General features: G+C 37.0%; 1 protein-coding gene across 10 annotated transcripts in view; it reads left to right on the forward strand.

The window, feature by feature from the left end:
- The first annotated feature begins 14,304 nt into the window (after positions 1–14,304).
- The window catches only part of Hipk (Homeodomain interacting protein kinase), a 138,339-nt gene continuing 134,064 nt past the window's right edge, over positions 14,305–18,579 (forward strand). For 9 of the 10 annotated variants that reach the window (XM_069839994.1, XM_069839996.1, XM_069840000.1 and 6 more), the window contains exons 1-2: positions 14,305–14,625; positions 15,209–15,526. In XM_069839994.1, coding sequence (XP_069696095.1) covers positions 15,212–15,526 — 315 coding nt within the window. In that variant the 5' untranslated portion in view covers positions 14,305–14,625; positions 15,209–15,211. Of the gene's footprint in view, positions 14,626–15,208; positions 15,631–18,579 lie in introns of those variants that run through there. The other variant, XM_069840004.1, reaches the window with a different exon arrangement.

An 18,579-nucleotide genomic window follows, 5' to 3' on the forward strand; every position in this document is an offset into this window, starting at 1 on the left:
TTGTTTCAAATTATATTAGACTACACGATGTCTCCATCACGCGACAATATTTGTTTCAAATTATATTAGAGTACACGATGTCTCCATCACGTGAAAAGAAGTGTAACTAGCTGTGTTGTTTCTGATAACAATGTTAATCGTAACTATCTTATCGTTTTAATAAATGTCGTGAGTTATGATCACGAATAACTTTCTATTAGTATCATTCTTTAATTATTATGTTGCATGCTAAGGGGTTATTTGTAGTTTTAATAATTGCAGTTTTCAAAAGTTCTCTGTGTTAATTCCAATTTCAAATGAATTTTTCTCAGTAACTTAATTATTGGATTTTTTTTTTAATTTTCGCCACTACCTTTCCTATATTTTACTCCTATTAGTTACATACGTCGTCTCTCTTGAAATCACCTGGTGAGGACTGAATTACATGATTTCATATTAGGTTAGATTAGCTGTAAGGTCATTAAATTTGTGACGAAGTCAAAAAATTATTTATTTTTTCTTCTGCCGAATACATTCATCCGTCTTTAGGTGCTTTGCTTTGGTTGCATTGAGTATAGCTTGTCATTAATATCTGGGCTATATTTAGTGAAAGTAATAAAAGCATAGGCCTACAGCTGTTATAAATCGTAAAGTTTTGTGTGTATTTTACTTTTTACTTATTAACATAGTCTTAATATGTAACTCAATTCACAATAATACTAACTTCATCACAGTCTTTTCCTACAACATCCGAGCCACGCCCCTTTGTTTTGACCAGTGGCGGCTCGTCGGTATTGAATTAAGGAGGGCTGCATACAAAAATAAACCAAGCAACTTACTTTATTTAAAGATTAGTTCCATGCGCCTTATCTTGTAAGTTGTGTTTAAATGAGACAGGCTCATGTTAGTAGATTTACTGGCATTTAAAAAAATCCTGAGGACAAAATTCCGGCACACCGGCGACGCTGATTAATCCCTGCAGTTGCGAGGTCGTTAAATAAACCATAATTTAATTTTTTAAATGCAGATTTGAACCTTAGAAATATCTAATTGGCGATGTTGTAGTTGGTTGTATAATGTATATATACATGATACATCAATAAATGAAAAAAATAAATGAGCCAGAAATTGAATTCAGGATATTCAAGAGTACGCACCAGGACGCTTGCCTCATTTATTGTGATGTTAGGTGTTTCAGATTTCATTATGGTTTGAAGACATTCTAGCAATGGCTCCTTCTTCTCATGAACAACATTTACTGTTCTTATTTTAAATCCATCTTGTTGCCCCAGCTGATGAAATTTTCTTCGAAACACATTAATCTAATACAGACTGTGTGGAGATCGAGAGAAGAAAGCAGGGATACTGGATAAATGATCAAAATATATGCGAGCCTTTGTATTTTGTTTAGCGGCTCTTTCCATTATGAGATTCAACTGATGGGCACTTAATTTCACATTTCTCCTCAATTGTTAAGGTACTGAACTGAATAGACTGTAAATACTGTACAGAATTAAACATTGTTGCGCTTGTTATACTCACAACATTAAAGAAAATGTATTTAAAACTGCGCGCTACTGACAAACTGCTGCAAATTTTGCAGCGCCTGGAAACTCTGGATTCAGAGCGAGGGGCAGCAGGGAGGAGGAGTAAAACTAACGCGCAAACCGTGCGTTTTTTTTTTTAAAGCAAGACGTAAAGCGCTGCAGCAAGACTGTTCTTTTATTACATTTGCTTCACCGTCGCTGCAGCAGCGCTGTAGCAAGCGTGCAGCAAATCAGAACTTCGCTTTACGAGTTTACTGCACGATCCATCATGGCGGAATGTGTGTTTTGGTCTTTTGCAACGTTTATTATTGTGAAAATCGTCTAGTAATAATAATTCCATATCATTATCATGGAAGTCGAAATTATTTAACATGTTTGGTTCTTTTAGGGTTAAATTTATTACGGCAGAATTAGAAGCCAATATTAATTGTCCACCATTTTGCGGTCAGTTGACCTACTTACGTTTTTTTTCGACCCTCATTTTGCTGCAGCAAAGGCATGAAGCGCTTCAGTGAAGCGCTTAAAAAAAAAAACGCACGGATGGCATCCGAGACGAGAATGGCAACTCCAGAGGAGGAAGTGGCTTCACCCCTTAGCACTTTTCTCTGGTTTCGCTCTGGCAGCACCAGGGGAGGAAGTGACTTCACTAACGATTGCGTGCATGTCATTGAGAGCGAAATTTTTTTTAAAAATTCGGGCCGCTAAATAGAGACTGATAATAAATGTTTTTCACAACATAAAACGAGACAAGAGCCACAAATGTCTGGGGGTGCTGCAGCTCCGCAGCCCCTCTTCGAAAGCCGCCCCTGGTTTTGACTAACCAAAATATGGCGGACCAATGTTCAATTGTCTTCAACTTGCAGAAGTCTTTAGCCTTAGTATCTAGCTCGTTGATGTCCACGAAACAATACAAATCTGGCTTTCAAATGTAGCTCCCTGTGAAGCTTACTTAAATAATTTCAAGGAAAAATCAGTTTCACAGGAAACTATCCTTGAAAGCCAAATTTGTATAATAAACTTCACTGTTCCTTAACAGGAAACAAAAAATTTAAGTCACCCAGAGCTTGCTGTGCATTCAGTGCTGGCTAGGTCTCTGACATCTTGTCAACCCAATTGAGATATGTGGATATAAAGTAAATAATTGAGTCTGGGTCTGGTAGAGTTCCTGGGTAGCGTTGGCGCGCTCAGGCAAAGGTCGCGAGTTCGATACCCGGTTCCGGAACAATTTTTCCCTTGAAATTATCCACGAAACAATTTTAATAAATAGTTAAGAGACATCAAATGGGTGACTGGGTGAAATTTCTACACATTCGTACATAAAAATTTAATGGAGATTCGGAATATGTAAATTTTAATATAGGGTGCCATTTAAAAAATAAAGTTTATTTTAACACTCTGTATGTCTGAACAACTAACGTTTTTCGACCATTGGTATCATATTGTATGGTTTATCTCCAACAGTTTTTGCGTAAAGCTTTGAAATGCGGATCTTCTTAAATGTAAAAATAATAATAGTGAAGTTATTGCGATATACAAATATTTATTGTAGCCTATCACACAATTTGTAAATTGAGTCAATGTCTTACTTTTGAGATAATAAAGAATGTCTTTCAAGTACAATCCAGAAAACGGAGCTTTATTATCTAATTTGGTTGGACAGTAGCCTAAATTATGTATGTCCTTTGAATAATAATTCAAGAAAATAAAGTGTATAAGCTATAGTATTTTTCGCGACATGATAAAATATGTAAATGTTCCGAAATGTAAAACGTGTGAGCAATCAGATGTCACCTTCGTGACACGGTTTTTGATTTTATATTCAGTTTCTAATACGTTCTTTTATGTATTACTAAATAAAATATCAAATTTCCGCAATCATATTTTCAGTGATTTTGCATGAATGTTACTGTATTGACTCAACTCTTAAATCATAAAATGTGATATTAACATAGGCCTATTATTTTCACTAAAATAAAATAAATGACTGCATGTTCAATCCAGTAATGGAATATGGTGCTGCATGTTGGGATCTTTACAGATTAGAACATATTAAGACACTGGAAAAGATTCAAGCGTTGTCGTAATAATTCACCATTAAAATAATTCACACTCACGGACAGGAGAACGCGAATTGGATTATGCGCAATGTTCAAAATATACTGAGGTGAGGCTGCCTGGAGAAAAATTAAAAAATAGGTTGCAGCCACCAAAGTATTCTTCAAGGAAAGACCAATCATATAAATTGAGGGAAAGGAGACAGAGGACGGATACTGGAAAGTTTTCTTTTCTTAATCGTACTATCAGGGACTGGAATGCTCTACCTGCAGACTTAGTAAAGGCTTTACCAATAACCAAAAATGTATTTAAAAATAGGCTTAAGGACTTTACTAACAGACGATAGTGTATTATACACAATATTTAAAGGATGTAATTGATATTTTGTTATTTGAAGTGTTGTATCAGTGAAGAAGTGTGTTGTGTCAGTGAAGTGTGTTGTGTAAGTAAAGTGTGTTTGTGTAAGTAAAGTGTGTTTGTGTAAGTGAAGTTTTGTAGTTTATAGTCGCAGTGCAAAGTATTTGAAGAGTGAAATGTTTTTGAAGTGTTATTGAAATCGGGATAGAATCAGTGAAATGTGTCGTAGTTCCAGTGCAGTGAGTGAGTGAGTGAGTTGTCAGCGAAATGAGTGTAGTGCTGAAAGTATTTGTGCAGGTATGAACATATCATACTCGTGGGTTTTAGTTCGAACTTAGGATTAAGGTACAAATTAGATTTACTTTAAATGTTATTTTATGTGATCGTGCTTCATTGAATTTAGGATGCTCATTATTATTACTATTATTATTATTATTATTATTATTATTATTATTATTATTATTATTATTATTATTATTATTAATTTATTATTAATTGTATTTTTTATTAGTTGTGTTTATTATTAATTATCATTATTGAGTGTAATTAGTTACCACTGCCACCGGGTATATACCCATTTGCAGTGTGAATAAGCACATACATACACACTGGAGGTTATACTTCATATGGTTGTTACATTTTCCTTTACCTCACAATACTGTTTTGCAGTAACAAATAAGTAAAGCCAACAAAATTATTTCCAAATCCAGACACAGTAAAAGCAGTTTACATGTGTGCTCATAAACTTCCTTTTGTTATATAAGGAAACAGGCTCTACAAAGACAGTGTAATAATCAGGCAAAAATACGTACTTAGCTGAATCAGGGAAAACCTAAAAGATCAACCGTGTTCAATGGCAGTAACGACTGAAATTACATAAGTTGTGCTATGTTTATTTATTATAAAAATAAATTATAACCCCATTTGTCGCGCTTATCGCTAACGGTCATAATTCCTAGAGATAGCTCAAATATGCGAGAATCAAGTTAAAAATACCTACAGCCGTACACTTACGTGGAATGTACATATTGACGAATATAACCATCAGTAACTTTTCCCATTTCTCGTTACTAAATATAAATACTCATTTGTTTATTATAAATTTATTATTATTATTATTACCATCATCATCAGTAGCATCATCATCATCGCTATGTATACGAAATACTATCGAAGTGCACAAAACTTTTAATTTCAAGCGAAGATCCCAGAATAGAGAAATTGACCGCTTTGATAAAGTTTAATTTTAACCTTAGGCATACATGATTTTGCATACATTTCAATTATTTTCCGCTGCTTCTTTATATCAGCGATCCCAACATTACAGGAATCCCTCTACTGTCAGCGCACCAAAACAATGACATTCTAAGATATGAAGTGGGGGGGGGGAGGTTTCCACAAGAATTACAGGAACTACGTTTCGTTAATAGCCGTTGGGAATCAGTCTACGGTTCATTGGAAAATTATTGTCCCATGAAATCAATAGATCCGACTTGTGACATGTGAAGACTTTCAAGAGATTCCATGGAAACATCCCCTCCCATCTCTTTCTGACCAATAACACGCTACCGCTCCCTCTACCTCTAACTTACAAAGAGAGTCATGGAAATCCTTGTCGTCTTCAAATGTCACAATTCTGTTGTTTTAATTCCAATATAAGTATTTGGTGATTATGTTCTGTCAAGGACCAAGGCTCTTGGGGTTTGACGAGAACCCCTGCCCAGACCTTATGGCCGGAATGTAAAAAAATGATCGGACAACTATGTTTCTACATACTGTACTCCAACCAGGAGAAAGTCTCAGGGGAATGAGACGCAGCGGGGTAATGCAGTGAATGAATGTTGATGCCATAAGGTCACACACGTGGATACAAGCATCTCCATTCGCTAAATCTCAAAGCACAAACGATAACACTGATATACACATATTTATAGTCTACTACCCTAGTTACAAAATTAGATCACGGTTAATCTCCTGGTCTTTTAATCCCTCCATACAGGAAATAACATATGCAGGAGAACGCATCTCTTTAAACTGACGTTAAAACGATAATATTATCTATCTACTTCGCTCCAATAGATGACGCAATAGTAAGCACATTCCTTTCACGGTTAATCTCCTGGTTGGAGAACAGTACGTAACACAGGCGGAAGATTTTAGTGGATACTTGGATAGTGCACTAGCAGGATCTGTAGAGGAAGGAACCTTAGCTTTACAGTTTGCTTATCCTGCGTAAGGGACTATAAGAGGAATAACGAAATTAGAGAAGAATTGAATATTTTTAATTTAAACGCAGAGATTAAAAATATATACAGAAAAATGGAGGCAATATATTATAATTAGACCACGAAACTTTATGCAATAAAAAAATCTGAAAATATATATGCAACTATGCAGTAAAAACTGTTGAAATATGCGGTAAAAGTAAAAATACATGCATTAAAAAATACACGTCAGAGGTTTATTTGGTTTAATAGACTAATACAGTATGATGTAAATGAAAATAACTTAAATCAGTGGTCGTCAGCACTCGCTGAAATGGATAAAGGGTAAGCGGAGCAACGTGATATTATTTGGCAATAATATGCCCCGTCGTGCAGCAGGAAGAGGTAGAGAGCATACCCGCTAGCAGCCAGATGCACCTCTTCTCCGCGGGTAAGAGACACTAGCCCGAGGATGCAGTGTGCTGATGACCGCTGATTTAAACTAACCATCATAAATTAAACTCTGCAGCACTTCCTCTTCTTGTGTACCATATTATAGTCAAATATGTTCCTATAACTCTCATGCAGATCTTACAAATATATTCCATCAGACGCTGTTAGGTCTAATAATACCAAGCTTAAAAGCAGAATTAGTCGAACAACTCCAAAACCTATTGCACGGTAATAACAGTTACATTCATAGTTCTAAATACAACTTTGAAAGTAATTCAGGAGAAAACGATTTATAATTGTTAACTAACAATAACAAAGCGTAATCGTTTCTCCCGCGCAATCGACCTATCCATCTCTGGGTCGTTGGTGGATTGAATTTGGAACACAACCACCAACAAGGTTAACTATCACAACAATCCGAGATAAGTTTGAAGTCGATGGAACGGTGCAAGATGTGTTGAAAGAGCGATGCGGAAGAAAGAGAAGTTCCACCGATAACGAGTGTGTTCATGTATAATTTCGAGGGAAAAATTGTTCCGGGGCCGGGTATCGTACCAACGCTCTCCCAACTGAGCTACCCGGGAACTCTACCCGACACCGATCCAACTTTTCCCTCTGTATCCACAGACCTCAAAGTGGACTGACAACCGTCAAGCAACCAACATTGAGTGCACACTAACTCTCTGTGACTTAAATTGTGGTTTTCTGTTACGTACAGTGACGTGTATTATGCAAATCAAGCTTTCAGGTATAACTCCCTGTAAAGTTAATTTGAATAATTTCGAGGAAAAATTGTTCCGGGGCCGGGTATCGAACCCGGGACCTTTGCTTAACGTACCAACGCTCTCCCAACTGAGCTACCCGGGAACTCTACCCGACACCAAATGTTCCGGGTTCGATACCCGGCCCCGGAACAATTTTCCCCTCGAAATTATTCAAATTAACTTTACCTGAAAGCTTGATTTGCAATGTGTTCATGTATTTGCACAATCTCCAAAGAAGTCAATGAGGCAATTTTCTCGTGAGATTGGTTCAAATTGGGACACACTGTACATATTTTACTCGTCACAGGAGTCAGATGTACAGCTGTCAAAAGAAAAAGTGGCCGCTCTCCTGAAATAAAGTTCCCTTCGGGTATCTTCGCTATAATTCGGAGACAGGCGATGTTACATGTTGTTGGACCACGTTGCCTGATATCTACAGTTATAATTGAAGTATTCGCTCTGTGATTCGATAGCGTAATGGTAGCGTTCAGGCCTCTTATTCATGAGGTCCTGCGTTCGACTACAACCTCGTGCTTTTTATGTTCTTTTTTGTTATGTTTTTGAGAGAGACAAACTATACATAATGGCTCCTTTCTCTTTTACAATTATTTTAGTAATTAACATCAGGTTCATTAATATACTATGCCATGACTTTATCATTATGATATTGTGGCTGCAAATGGAAAGAAAAAAGATTTTATTCTCAATAAAAATATCTTTCGTGGCATAAACAAAACAAATTTACTGGCGTCGGCCTTAAAACATTCAAACAATTAACCATTCAAAAAACAAAAGAAAAAGCCACAATTCAATATTTAGTCTATCTTCCTCTTATCTCGATCATCTTGCAGTCGAGTGGGCATGGAATCGACTAGTCTTTGCAAATAGCGACTGTTCTTAGACACGATATTCCAGGCATTCTGAACATACCCACATACATAAGTGTTCTGTCCATGGGCAGGTCTTTCATTGCAAACCCAGCAATCTCCAATCTTTCCTATTTTCTGCCTTCCTCTTAGTCTCCGCATATGATCCACATATCCTAATGTCGTCTATTATTCTTTTCAACCAGAGACCCAACCAATTCCTTTTTCTCTTTCTAATCAGTTTCAGCATCATTCTTTCTTCACTCACTTTTTCAAACACAATTTTATTTCTTATTCTGTCTGTCCACTTCACACGCACCCTTCTTCACCACATCCACATTTCAAATGCTTCAATTCGTTTCTCTTCATTTCGTCGTAATGTCAATGTTCTTTCCCCATACAATGCCACACTCCACACAAAGCACTTCACTAGTCTCTTCCTTAGTTCTTTTTCCAGAGGTCCGCAGAATATCCTTCTTCTTCTATTAAAAGCTTCCTTTGTTCATGTTTGCAGTTTTTCTTGGGAAGGATAGGCCTAAATGCGGTAACATCCCGTTGCTTTCCGCATACCACTATCTCTTTCGCATCTTATTAAATTCCAGGGGACCCAAGCGTAGAGATGAGGAGAGTGGATTTGACTAATTGGGCCCTCCGGACTTCACCGAAAGTCACGGCAAGGGTTAAATATTAATTCTATCAGGATGTTTGATCCGATCAGAGACCGGGAAATCTCAATTAGCCTTTGCCCCCCGCATCCTGGGCTAGCTTCTACGAATCATCAGAAAATCTTAGAGTGTGATTGGGCCAATTTTTCCGAAAATGTTTCCACACTTTTGCCCTCGTAGCTCAGCGGACGAACGTCGAAATTTAGATGTCAACGTCTCAGGTTCAATTCCTCGTTACTCCTTTTCATTTTATTGTGGTTCAAGATAGTAAAAAAGGTATCCCCGTAACATGCCATGAAGGCACTTGGGAGGCATGGAGGTAGAGCCCCATGCTTTCCATGACCTCGGCACTAGAATGAGGTGGTGTGGTCGGCACCACGCTCTGACCGCCTTTTACCCCCGGGAAAGACCCGGTACTCAATTTTATAGGAGGCTGAGTGAACCTCGGGGCCGTTCTGGAAGTTTGGCAACGAGAAAAAATCCTGTCACCACCTGGGTTCGAACCCCGGACCTTCCAGTCCGTAGCCAGCTGGGTTCAAGATAGTATAATGTAATAATACAAAAAGAAAAACTAATACCAGTATTATGCAACTGGATTTTTCCAAACCTAATATTAAATTTATGTTATTTATATCGCTAAAGAACGATTACAATATAAATAACTAGAATATTATTTATACAGTATCACTAAAGAACGATAACAGAATATAAATGATAAATATCGGTTTGTTTAATTAATATAAGATATTATATAATAGTCTACTTATTTAATTATCTAAATAAAATAACCTATTTTACAAAGAAAGATGGTTATTTGTGTTATAATAATTACTTACATAAAATACAGATTATTTATATTGCGAAAGAACAATAACAATATAAATAACTTGAATATTATTTTATAATGCTAATGAAGGAAAACAGAATATAAATGATAACTTGAATATTATCTATATCGCTAAAGAACGATAACAATATAAAAAACGTGAATATTAATCATATCGGAATTTCACAGATTTATTACAGATGTATTTAAGAAATTGTAGAAGAATAGTAATTAGTAACAGTGTCCTATTTATTCTTCTTGGAGCCAAATTTGTAACTTTTAAAAGTGTGGTTACTATGTTGAAGTGTATGTGTTGTAACGGATGCTTGATTTGTTATGTATGTGAGTCAGTTATGTGATGCTTGATGTCGTCGCAATGTCGTAATTATAGTTTGATTGTGTTTGTGTGACTATTGTGTATTAATTTATGATGTATGGTACGGAAAGCTGCGTATTTGTGTTATAGAAGTGTTACGTATGTGTGTTGTTAATGTTGTATGTTTCAAATTGATACCTGATATTTATTTTGCAATCGCAATGCGTAATTTACGGTTTGTTTATGTTTTGTTTACATCGCGTAAGCTAATTTAATTTTCTTTTCTATTTCTCTTTATGCTTATCTTTTTTGTGTATGAAACTATAGCCCTAACATACATATGTAAAATAGGGCTAACCATCATTGGAGATACAATAATAATAGTTGTTATTCATATTATTATAAAACGATAACAGAATACAAATGATGACTTGAATTTTATTCATATCTCTAAAGAACGATAACAGAATATAAATAACGTGATATCCATAAAGAACGATAAATGAATATAAATGATAATTTGAATAGCATTTACATCGCTAAAGAACGATTAAAAAATAAAATGAAAACTTGAAGAAGGCCCGAACCCACAACCTTTGAATCATTAAACAAGTACTCGACCGCTGGTCTGCGAGGAGCAGATATGGAACAGTTTCATAGTTCCGGAACTGCTTGTACAAGCACATGCATCGTGTAACATCGCTGCGACCCGAAGTGGACTTTGAAAACATTCGCTGTACACGAGTGCGGCCACTTTTTTTTTTTTTTTTGACAGCTGTACATATGTAATTGGAAGAATTATCTAAACTATCTTCTGTTTCTCACATTAATAGGTCACAACTTAATGAAATCGCCAATTACAAAAAACAGCATCTTATCGTGTGGAGACGAAACAGACAACTAAAGACACGACGTATAATGTGACAAATCGCCGGACGAGAGGTGTAGAGCAAAACGGGAAACCCGTAAAACTTCAAGTCCTCATTTTTTTGTCCCATACTATAGCCACAAACCTTTCCACATAGGCAGTTTTGAAGATGATTCCTGTAGCACGGTAACGAAGCTTCTGTCACCCCTTTTTCCTATCCTCAAAATACTTATAGGTCATTCGTTATCTTGTGAAACCAACTGAATACGTGCACCGTAGCTCATAGCAAGAACCTCACGGTGGAAGTGCTAGCGTAGCGAGGGAGGGAAATTTCTCGGTCCACATTCTTCCCCTTATGCGCAAGTAGGTTTCGCGAGATACCGAATGGCCTTCACTTACGAGTAGTTCGATACCCTCTTTAATCTGGAACTTTTCATTTGTAATTTTCCTGCACCCGGTGACATGTATTAAACAGTACAATTTATAAGTCAGATATGTAACTTTTTGGAATATTTTTTATGTTCAGTGCAGAAAACGAAACGTTACCTTTTTTGGGTGTGAACAGTTAATGATGTAATTCTTGTTGTTTAAGTATATCTTTTGAATTAATACAGTTTAAGGAAATAAATTATAAACAAAACTACAATTTTGTTACATGATAAAGAAATTAATTGTTGCGATTGCCAAACGCATAAAGTGTAGCAGAAATTTTGTGTGATCTTCAATGCACTGATTCATACATAAAACCTGTGCTAATTTTCCCCCAGGAGAATTCGTTATCATCTACATCTTGTAATACGAGGCTCATCCAGAAAGTAAGTTTCCCGATTTTTTCCCCTTGAAAGTAAACGTAATTAACCGTGTCAATTGCGCATGCGTAACAGATCTATGACGTATCAATCATATGCCAGCCGGACAGGTCCCGCCTGGTGCCAATAGCGTGGCAGCAGTGGTCCGAAATGGAATGGTCGTCAAAGTGTCCATGATGAAGAGCTCAGTGGGCGACCGTCCCTCATCAATTATGATCGTGTTGAGCTGGTGCGGCAGTGCATCATGGAGAACCGTCGCTTCACGATTACGGAGCTGAGCAGCCATTTTCCGCAGATATCGTGATCCTTGTTGCATGAGATTGTCACCAAGCACCTGCTGTTCAAAAAAGTGTGTGCCAGGTGGGTGCCGAAAAACCTGACACTGACACCCGAACACAAAATGCAACGTTTAGGAGCAGCACTGACATTTCTGCAACGGTATCACGATGACGGCGACGAGTTCCTCGACAGGATCGTCACGGGCGATGAGACTTGGATTTCGCACTTCACCTCGGAAACCAAGCAGCAGTCAATGCATTGGCGGCATAGTGGATCTCCGGTCAGGACGAAATTCAAACAGACGCTATCGGTACGGAAAGTGATGTGCACGGTGTTCTGGGACAGGAAGGGCATTCTGCTTATTGACTTCCTTCCAAGAGGTGAAACAGTGAACGCTGACCTTTACTGTGAAGCACTGCGAAAATTGTTACGTGCCATTCAAAACAAGAGGCGTGGAATGTTACTGCAGGTGTTGTGCTCCTCCATGACAATGCTCGTCCACATAAGGCTCGGCGCACAGCAGCTGTTTTGACGGAATTTGGTTGGGAGTTGTTTGATCATCCACCCTACAGTCCTGATCTTGCTCCCAGCGATTTTCACGTTTTCTTGCACCTCAAGAAATTCCTGTCCTCCGGTGAGCGTTTTGGCAACGACGAAGAGCTGAAGACGTCTGTCACACGTTGGTTCCATTCACAGGCGGCAGAGTTCTACGACAGAGGGATACAAAAGTTGATCCCACGATACGACAAGTGTCTCAATTCTGATGGTGGCTATGTTGAAAAATAGCTGAAACATTGCTGTACCTGTTGCCAATAAATGTTTTCCTGAAAGTGTGTGTTCTTTTTTTTAAAGTAGGGAAACTTACTTTCTGGATGCGCCTCGTACTTTATGAGGTGCATAGTTCGTAAAAGTCATTTGTTGTATTCTTGTTCTCATCGATTTTAAAGTGTTAATTAACTTCATGATATTAAACAACGCGAAGAAATAGCTACAGCTGATAAAAAAAACTGATAGCTTGAAAAATAAAGTAAAATTACAGGCTGCAATGTAAGTCTTCGGATTCCTCCTCCGTACAAGTGAAAAAAAATATATATATATATTTTTTTTTTTCACTCACACCTTCTGCAACTAAAAGCACAGCAGGAGCCTAAATAGTATTCTTTTTCTTAAGGAATGTTAGAAAAAATATGGTTGATCGTTGCATGGAGTTACAGAATATTCTATTATGATTTATATATTCTGATTTAAAATAATTATTTCAACAATAAACGATGAAATTACAGTAATATATGAGCAATTTTATTCTCGTTTAATGCTCATTGTACACTGCTCGCTCTTTTTGTGTGTGGATTTAAAATGTATGCACCAAAATACGTCTTTAGTTTCTGTTTACTTTCATGATGAAGGATAGATACAGGCGAAACGCGTCTAGATGTTCATAACATGTGCAGTCATTTGCGCCGTTTATTTTTTTCTTATATATATTTTTTTTCTTTAGCGTGCCAATGCTTGTAATCTGTCGATATCAAAGATGGATCCTCAACATCTCATCTCGGTCCCCTCATCCCCCTTCTTGACATTGACGTCAGCAGTTATTGCTAAGGAAATCGAGAATATAGGCGCCGTCTTTAAATTCTTCAATCAATCACGTTAAACTGGAAGAAAATAAATAATGTTCTGGACTGATTCCAAAACACTGATTTTACAGCTACTTTTGAGAGCACGTGTATTTACCAGCATAATTATAAGCCTTTAGAAAGTTCACGTAGTATTATAATTTAAAAATAAATTAAAGCGTGGCTTTTTAAACAGAAAAAGATACTATAAAATGTAAATTCTATGGACAATTCTTACGCAAATTTTCATTGTAGCTAAGAAGGATGTATTACACTGTGTCTATTGCAAGTAAAACTTTCTATTCTAATATTTTAAATTCAAAACGCAGTAGTGCCTTACATTTTTACTTTGAAAACGTTCGTTGAAAGTATTTTTATTACAGAAAAAGAAAAGCGCGCTATGTATAGCATAACAAGCTTCAAATGCAGAAATAATTTTATTTTCTCTTTTGCTACATTGTAATTGACGAAAGATGGCGTTTGAGTTAGGTACAGAGGAGAAAGTCGGAATCGAAACAACTCTTAGATATTGACATATAAAATAAATCACTATACTATTTAATAACTCAGTAGCATTATATTTTTGTATAAATTACTTTCATTACAATTATTTTGTTATTTCTGAACCAGCAGTAGCTTGGTTATATAGAAATTATATAGAATTACAATCTCACTTTCGAATATTCCCTTGAGCACCACTAGGTTTCGTCTCTGTGGCCGATGTACGTAATAACTCGTATTGAATGTGTGTGAAAAGGCATGAAGTGAAAACGTCAGAAAAATTGGGTAAATGTTTTGTTTACCCATTCAAAACATCTTATGTGTAACAGAGTAGTGCATGTATTTGTGTACATGGTTCGTGTGGAGTATCTGAGGCCGAAGTTTTAGTGATATTTGCGGAGGACAGTATCACAAAACGCCCGTCACCATTTCAAGATGGCTGGTATTTGAAGGACCTCTTTGTTCCGGATGTTGTCACTATGTTAGAAGAGTCCTTCGTGAAGGAACAGGAGAGTGAGAGGTAAACATTTTAAAGTAATTACTTTACGTATTACCTGTAAGAAAATATTCATCCATTGGATTTCATTGAACGTATGTCAGTTTCTGGCTCGGACATCTTGGGTGAGTTGTTTCCTGGGTGACATTATAATTGCATAATTATTTCGTTTCTTGTCTTTTACAGTATGTATTGTTATGAAAATTTAGTATTACATTGCTATGGTATTGTAATTATTAGCTTCTAAACGTTGGGAAACTAGTTTTCTTTTACTGAAGCGACATATCTATGTGATAATAGCATATGTAGAGCATACTATTAAATATGTTTTCTATGAGAGATTGCATCGTATATGTAGTGCAAACTCTTACATCTGTGTTGTATGAGATATTGGATTATTTGTACTATTTAATAATAAGTCATTTCCCGTATACTTCAGAATACCGCGTAAGTAGGCCTACTTGTGTACAAAGACAGTGCAAATTAAATTAATTAAAACGCATGTTTTTTTTATTGATGACACACATTTCAACTGAGTACCACAGTCAGTATGTTACGAATATTGTTATACATCGGAAAGAAATAAATGATATTTAATCATTTTCAGCGAATGCATGACATGTTCATCCAATCCCAGCACAGCGGCAATAGCAGTAGCGGGGTGGCGTCGCAACAAGGTCACAAGAAACGCAAGGTGGAACACCAACAACAGGTTGACTATTCAGGCGGGGATAACCTCTACTCTCTGAATGCTGGCAACGTGGTTAATAACGTGAGTCAGTCGGTGGTGCAGCGCCACACGCATCGCACTCAGAACGCAAACAATAATGTGCAACACAAGAGCCCTAGTGGGGGAATGCCACAACAATTCATACGCGCCTCCACCATAAAGCTCTTGGACACATATCAGCGCTGTGGCCAAAAAGTAAGTTTCATTCCGATTGGACTTGGTATCAGTAGTGATTGAGCGCTGTGACCGGCCTGCAGGCTGAAATACACAGTTCACACCATGTAGCTGACAGATACAATGTAAGTTTGTTGTAAGACTTGCTCTTTCTGTTTAAACTGCAGAACAGATTGCAGATAAATATGCCTTTTCCTCTTACACCACGCATCTGACATTTTATATGAAGTGGTGGAATGCTTTCCCTAAAAAGATTCATCTCTTTCTCACAAGGTTGATGATATGTTGTAGCGAATGCTTGTAATATAATTTTATGAGTCTCCTGCACCCTCTCCTATATGAGTTATGTTGAGTGTTAGCAGCCGATCATTTACATAAATTACATTGAAAGTACCTTAACTTTAAATATTTTAATTTTTCTTTCTTTATAACAAGCTACATTCAGCTCCAGTGGCTGTCCATTTATATAGGCCTAAAGACTATCGTGTATGAAAAATTATACAAGCTGGAACAGTCATACATTTCTCATGGGGCGGTCATCATGGAGAATTTTTTAAATTACGGACGAGAGAACAGGAATGCCCCAAAAATCTGGGTGAAACTTCGATATCTCCCCGCACTACACACGGGGGAGAAAACGTACTTAAGTTATTGAAACCTTTTCACATTCCTCAGCCTCGTGTCACTTAGCTATCTCCTAAACTAACCCATTAACCTTGTCACATACCTCGGCCTCATGTCACTTAGCTATCCTGTCATTTAACCTAACACATAACGAAACGCAAATCAGACATCAGTCCTGTGTGTTGTGTGGGGAAATATTGAAGATTACCACAAAATGTGCATCAAAACTGTGGTTCTCCACAAATCATGCATTGATCTTTCTAGGAATTGAGCCTGGATGTCCAGAAGGGAAAGCTATCGAAATGCTATCTTGAATAATTTCAAGGGAAAAATTGTTCCGGGGCCGGGTATCGATCCCGGGACCTCTGGTTGAATGTACCAGCACTCTACCAACTGAGCTACCCGGGAACTCTACCCGACACCGACACGTTAACAGAAAACCACAATTCCAAGTCACACAGAGATTGTGAGCACTCGATGTGGGTTTCTGGCGTTTCGTCAGCCCACGCGAGTTGTGTGATATAAAAGGAAAAGTTGAGACGGTGTCGGGTGGAGTTCCCAGGTAACTCAGTTGGTATAGCACTGGTACATTCAACTAGAGGTCCCGGATCGATACCCGGCCCCGGAACAATTTTTTCCCTTGAAATTATTCAAATCTGCTTTACAGGGAGCTTCACCTGAAAGATTAGATTTTTTCGAAATGCTATCTTGATTAAATGATGATTGCAGAATTGCATGCATACTTATTCTTATTTCTTTGAACTTTATTCTTCAGATCTTATTTGAATGAGGCCCAATTCTTGCTTAAAAAATAAATAAGACACTTTCAGTGTTTTATAAATCCAAAACTATTAATGCTATCAGGAATCAGTTTACACTGTTTTGTAAAGTAATTCTTCAAGTTTACTTTGGGAATTCACAAATGTTCAGTATCGGTATATGCTCCTTGTGTCACATGCCACACATCAAGGTGACGATAGTCTAGCTCATCCCAAACTTAGTGTAATATATCGCATTGACACCACAGCTCTCATGATGCTTTGTTTCGGCTCATCTAAATTATTAGGAAGTGGGAGATGTAAACTTTGTCTTTTGTTAACTCCAAAAGAAAAACGTCGCACAGTGTAAAATCAGGGCTTCTTGATGGCCATTGTGCGAGAGCATAATTTTATAATTTTCTTCTGTTGCACAAACGATTTGGTGCTTCGGAAGTGTTTTGTGTAGATAATTTCTTATTTTATAACGCCCCAGTGCCAATGGGTCAGTTCTTAACTCTCGTTTGAAGATGAAGTTTTCCTGTCAACAGTTCTTCACCTAACAGTGCAAAATGCATGTCAATATCACAGATAGTCATCTTAGCTATTATTCTTATGCCAGCGCTGCAATTAATACAGTAGTAGCAACAGTGTATCTTATCAAAACTTCTACAATTCCTCAACCTAACAGCGCAAAACGCATGTCTATATAGCATATAGTTTTTGTTTTATACAGCATTAAAAGTGTCTTTCTTTTGCACTTTCAGAATAAGAGGTTATGTGGCCTAAGTTAATAAGAGTGCTGGTAGCAATATGGTGTTGACACATGGTGCATAAGTGAAAGACTGAGATAGCAGATACATGTGGGACGAAGACTAAAATTGCAGTCGATCACTGCAACAATCTGATTCTTTATTGTTGTGTTAAAATACATTTACGGAAGTCTTTTTAATCCCAGATTTTAATTTTTTTTTTTATTAATCAGTAGAACTCTGAGCCACTAACATCCAAAATGAAGTGACACATATGTAATTTAAAAAAAAAACACACACACACACACAAAATTAATTAAAAAAAGAAAATATCAAATATTGCATTGCACTATCGTTATGTAGAAATTCTCGCCTGAAAAACTGTAAGCGAGAGAGTTCACTCAAATGTCCAGACTTTCTTATAGCAATCGTGAATTTACTATATAAGCTTACTGTACATTTATCCAGTGGAAAGAGGAGATACAGTATGTTTGTAGAGGCATGCTACGAATCTGGTATTTGTACATGTAATTATTGAAGATTATATTCTTGTCTGTTAAAATTAAGCCCGATCACATGTAACAGATTGTTCAGCCTAATGGACTTTCAAGGCAACCACTTTTATGAAGTTCATTATGGTGCCATCTAGCAACTGCAAAACAAAGGCGCATCATATCCCTTATGGAATTGCCTAGACCAACTGTACTTCGATCTAGCGTAGCATTCGTTACCAAAAAATGCCTTTTCTGTGGTGGAGGCTTTGATGTTTGCTCTCACTTTACGTTGCTATTTCATAACATGGGAATGGCCAATCTGAGGGGAGGGTGGGTTTTGCGTGTGTATGCATACTTACGTTTTTTTTTTTTTTTTTTATCTAAATAAGTAATTGTGCTAGTGAATGTGAAAACTGTAACCAGGGTTGGGAGAGTAAACTATCTGTACG

The sequence above is a fragment of the Periplaneta americana genome, chromosome 11 (genome assembly GCF_040183065.1).
Source record: "Periplaneta americana isolate PAMFEO1 chromosome 11, P.americana_PAMFEO1_priV1, whole genome shotgun sequence".
Classification (NCBI taxonomy): domain Eukaryota; kingdom Metazoa; phylum Arthropoda; class Insecta; order Blattodea; family Blattidae; genus Periplaneta; species Periplaneta americana.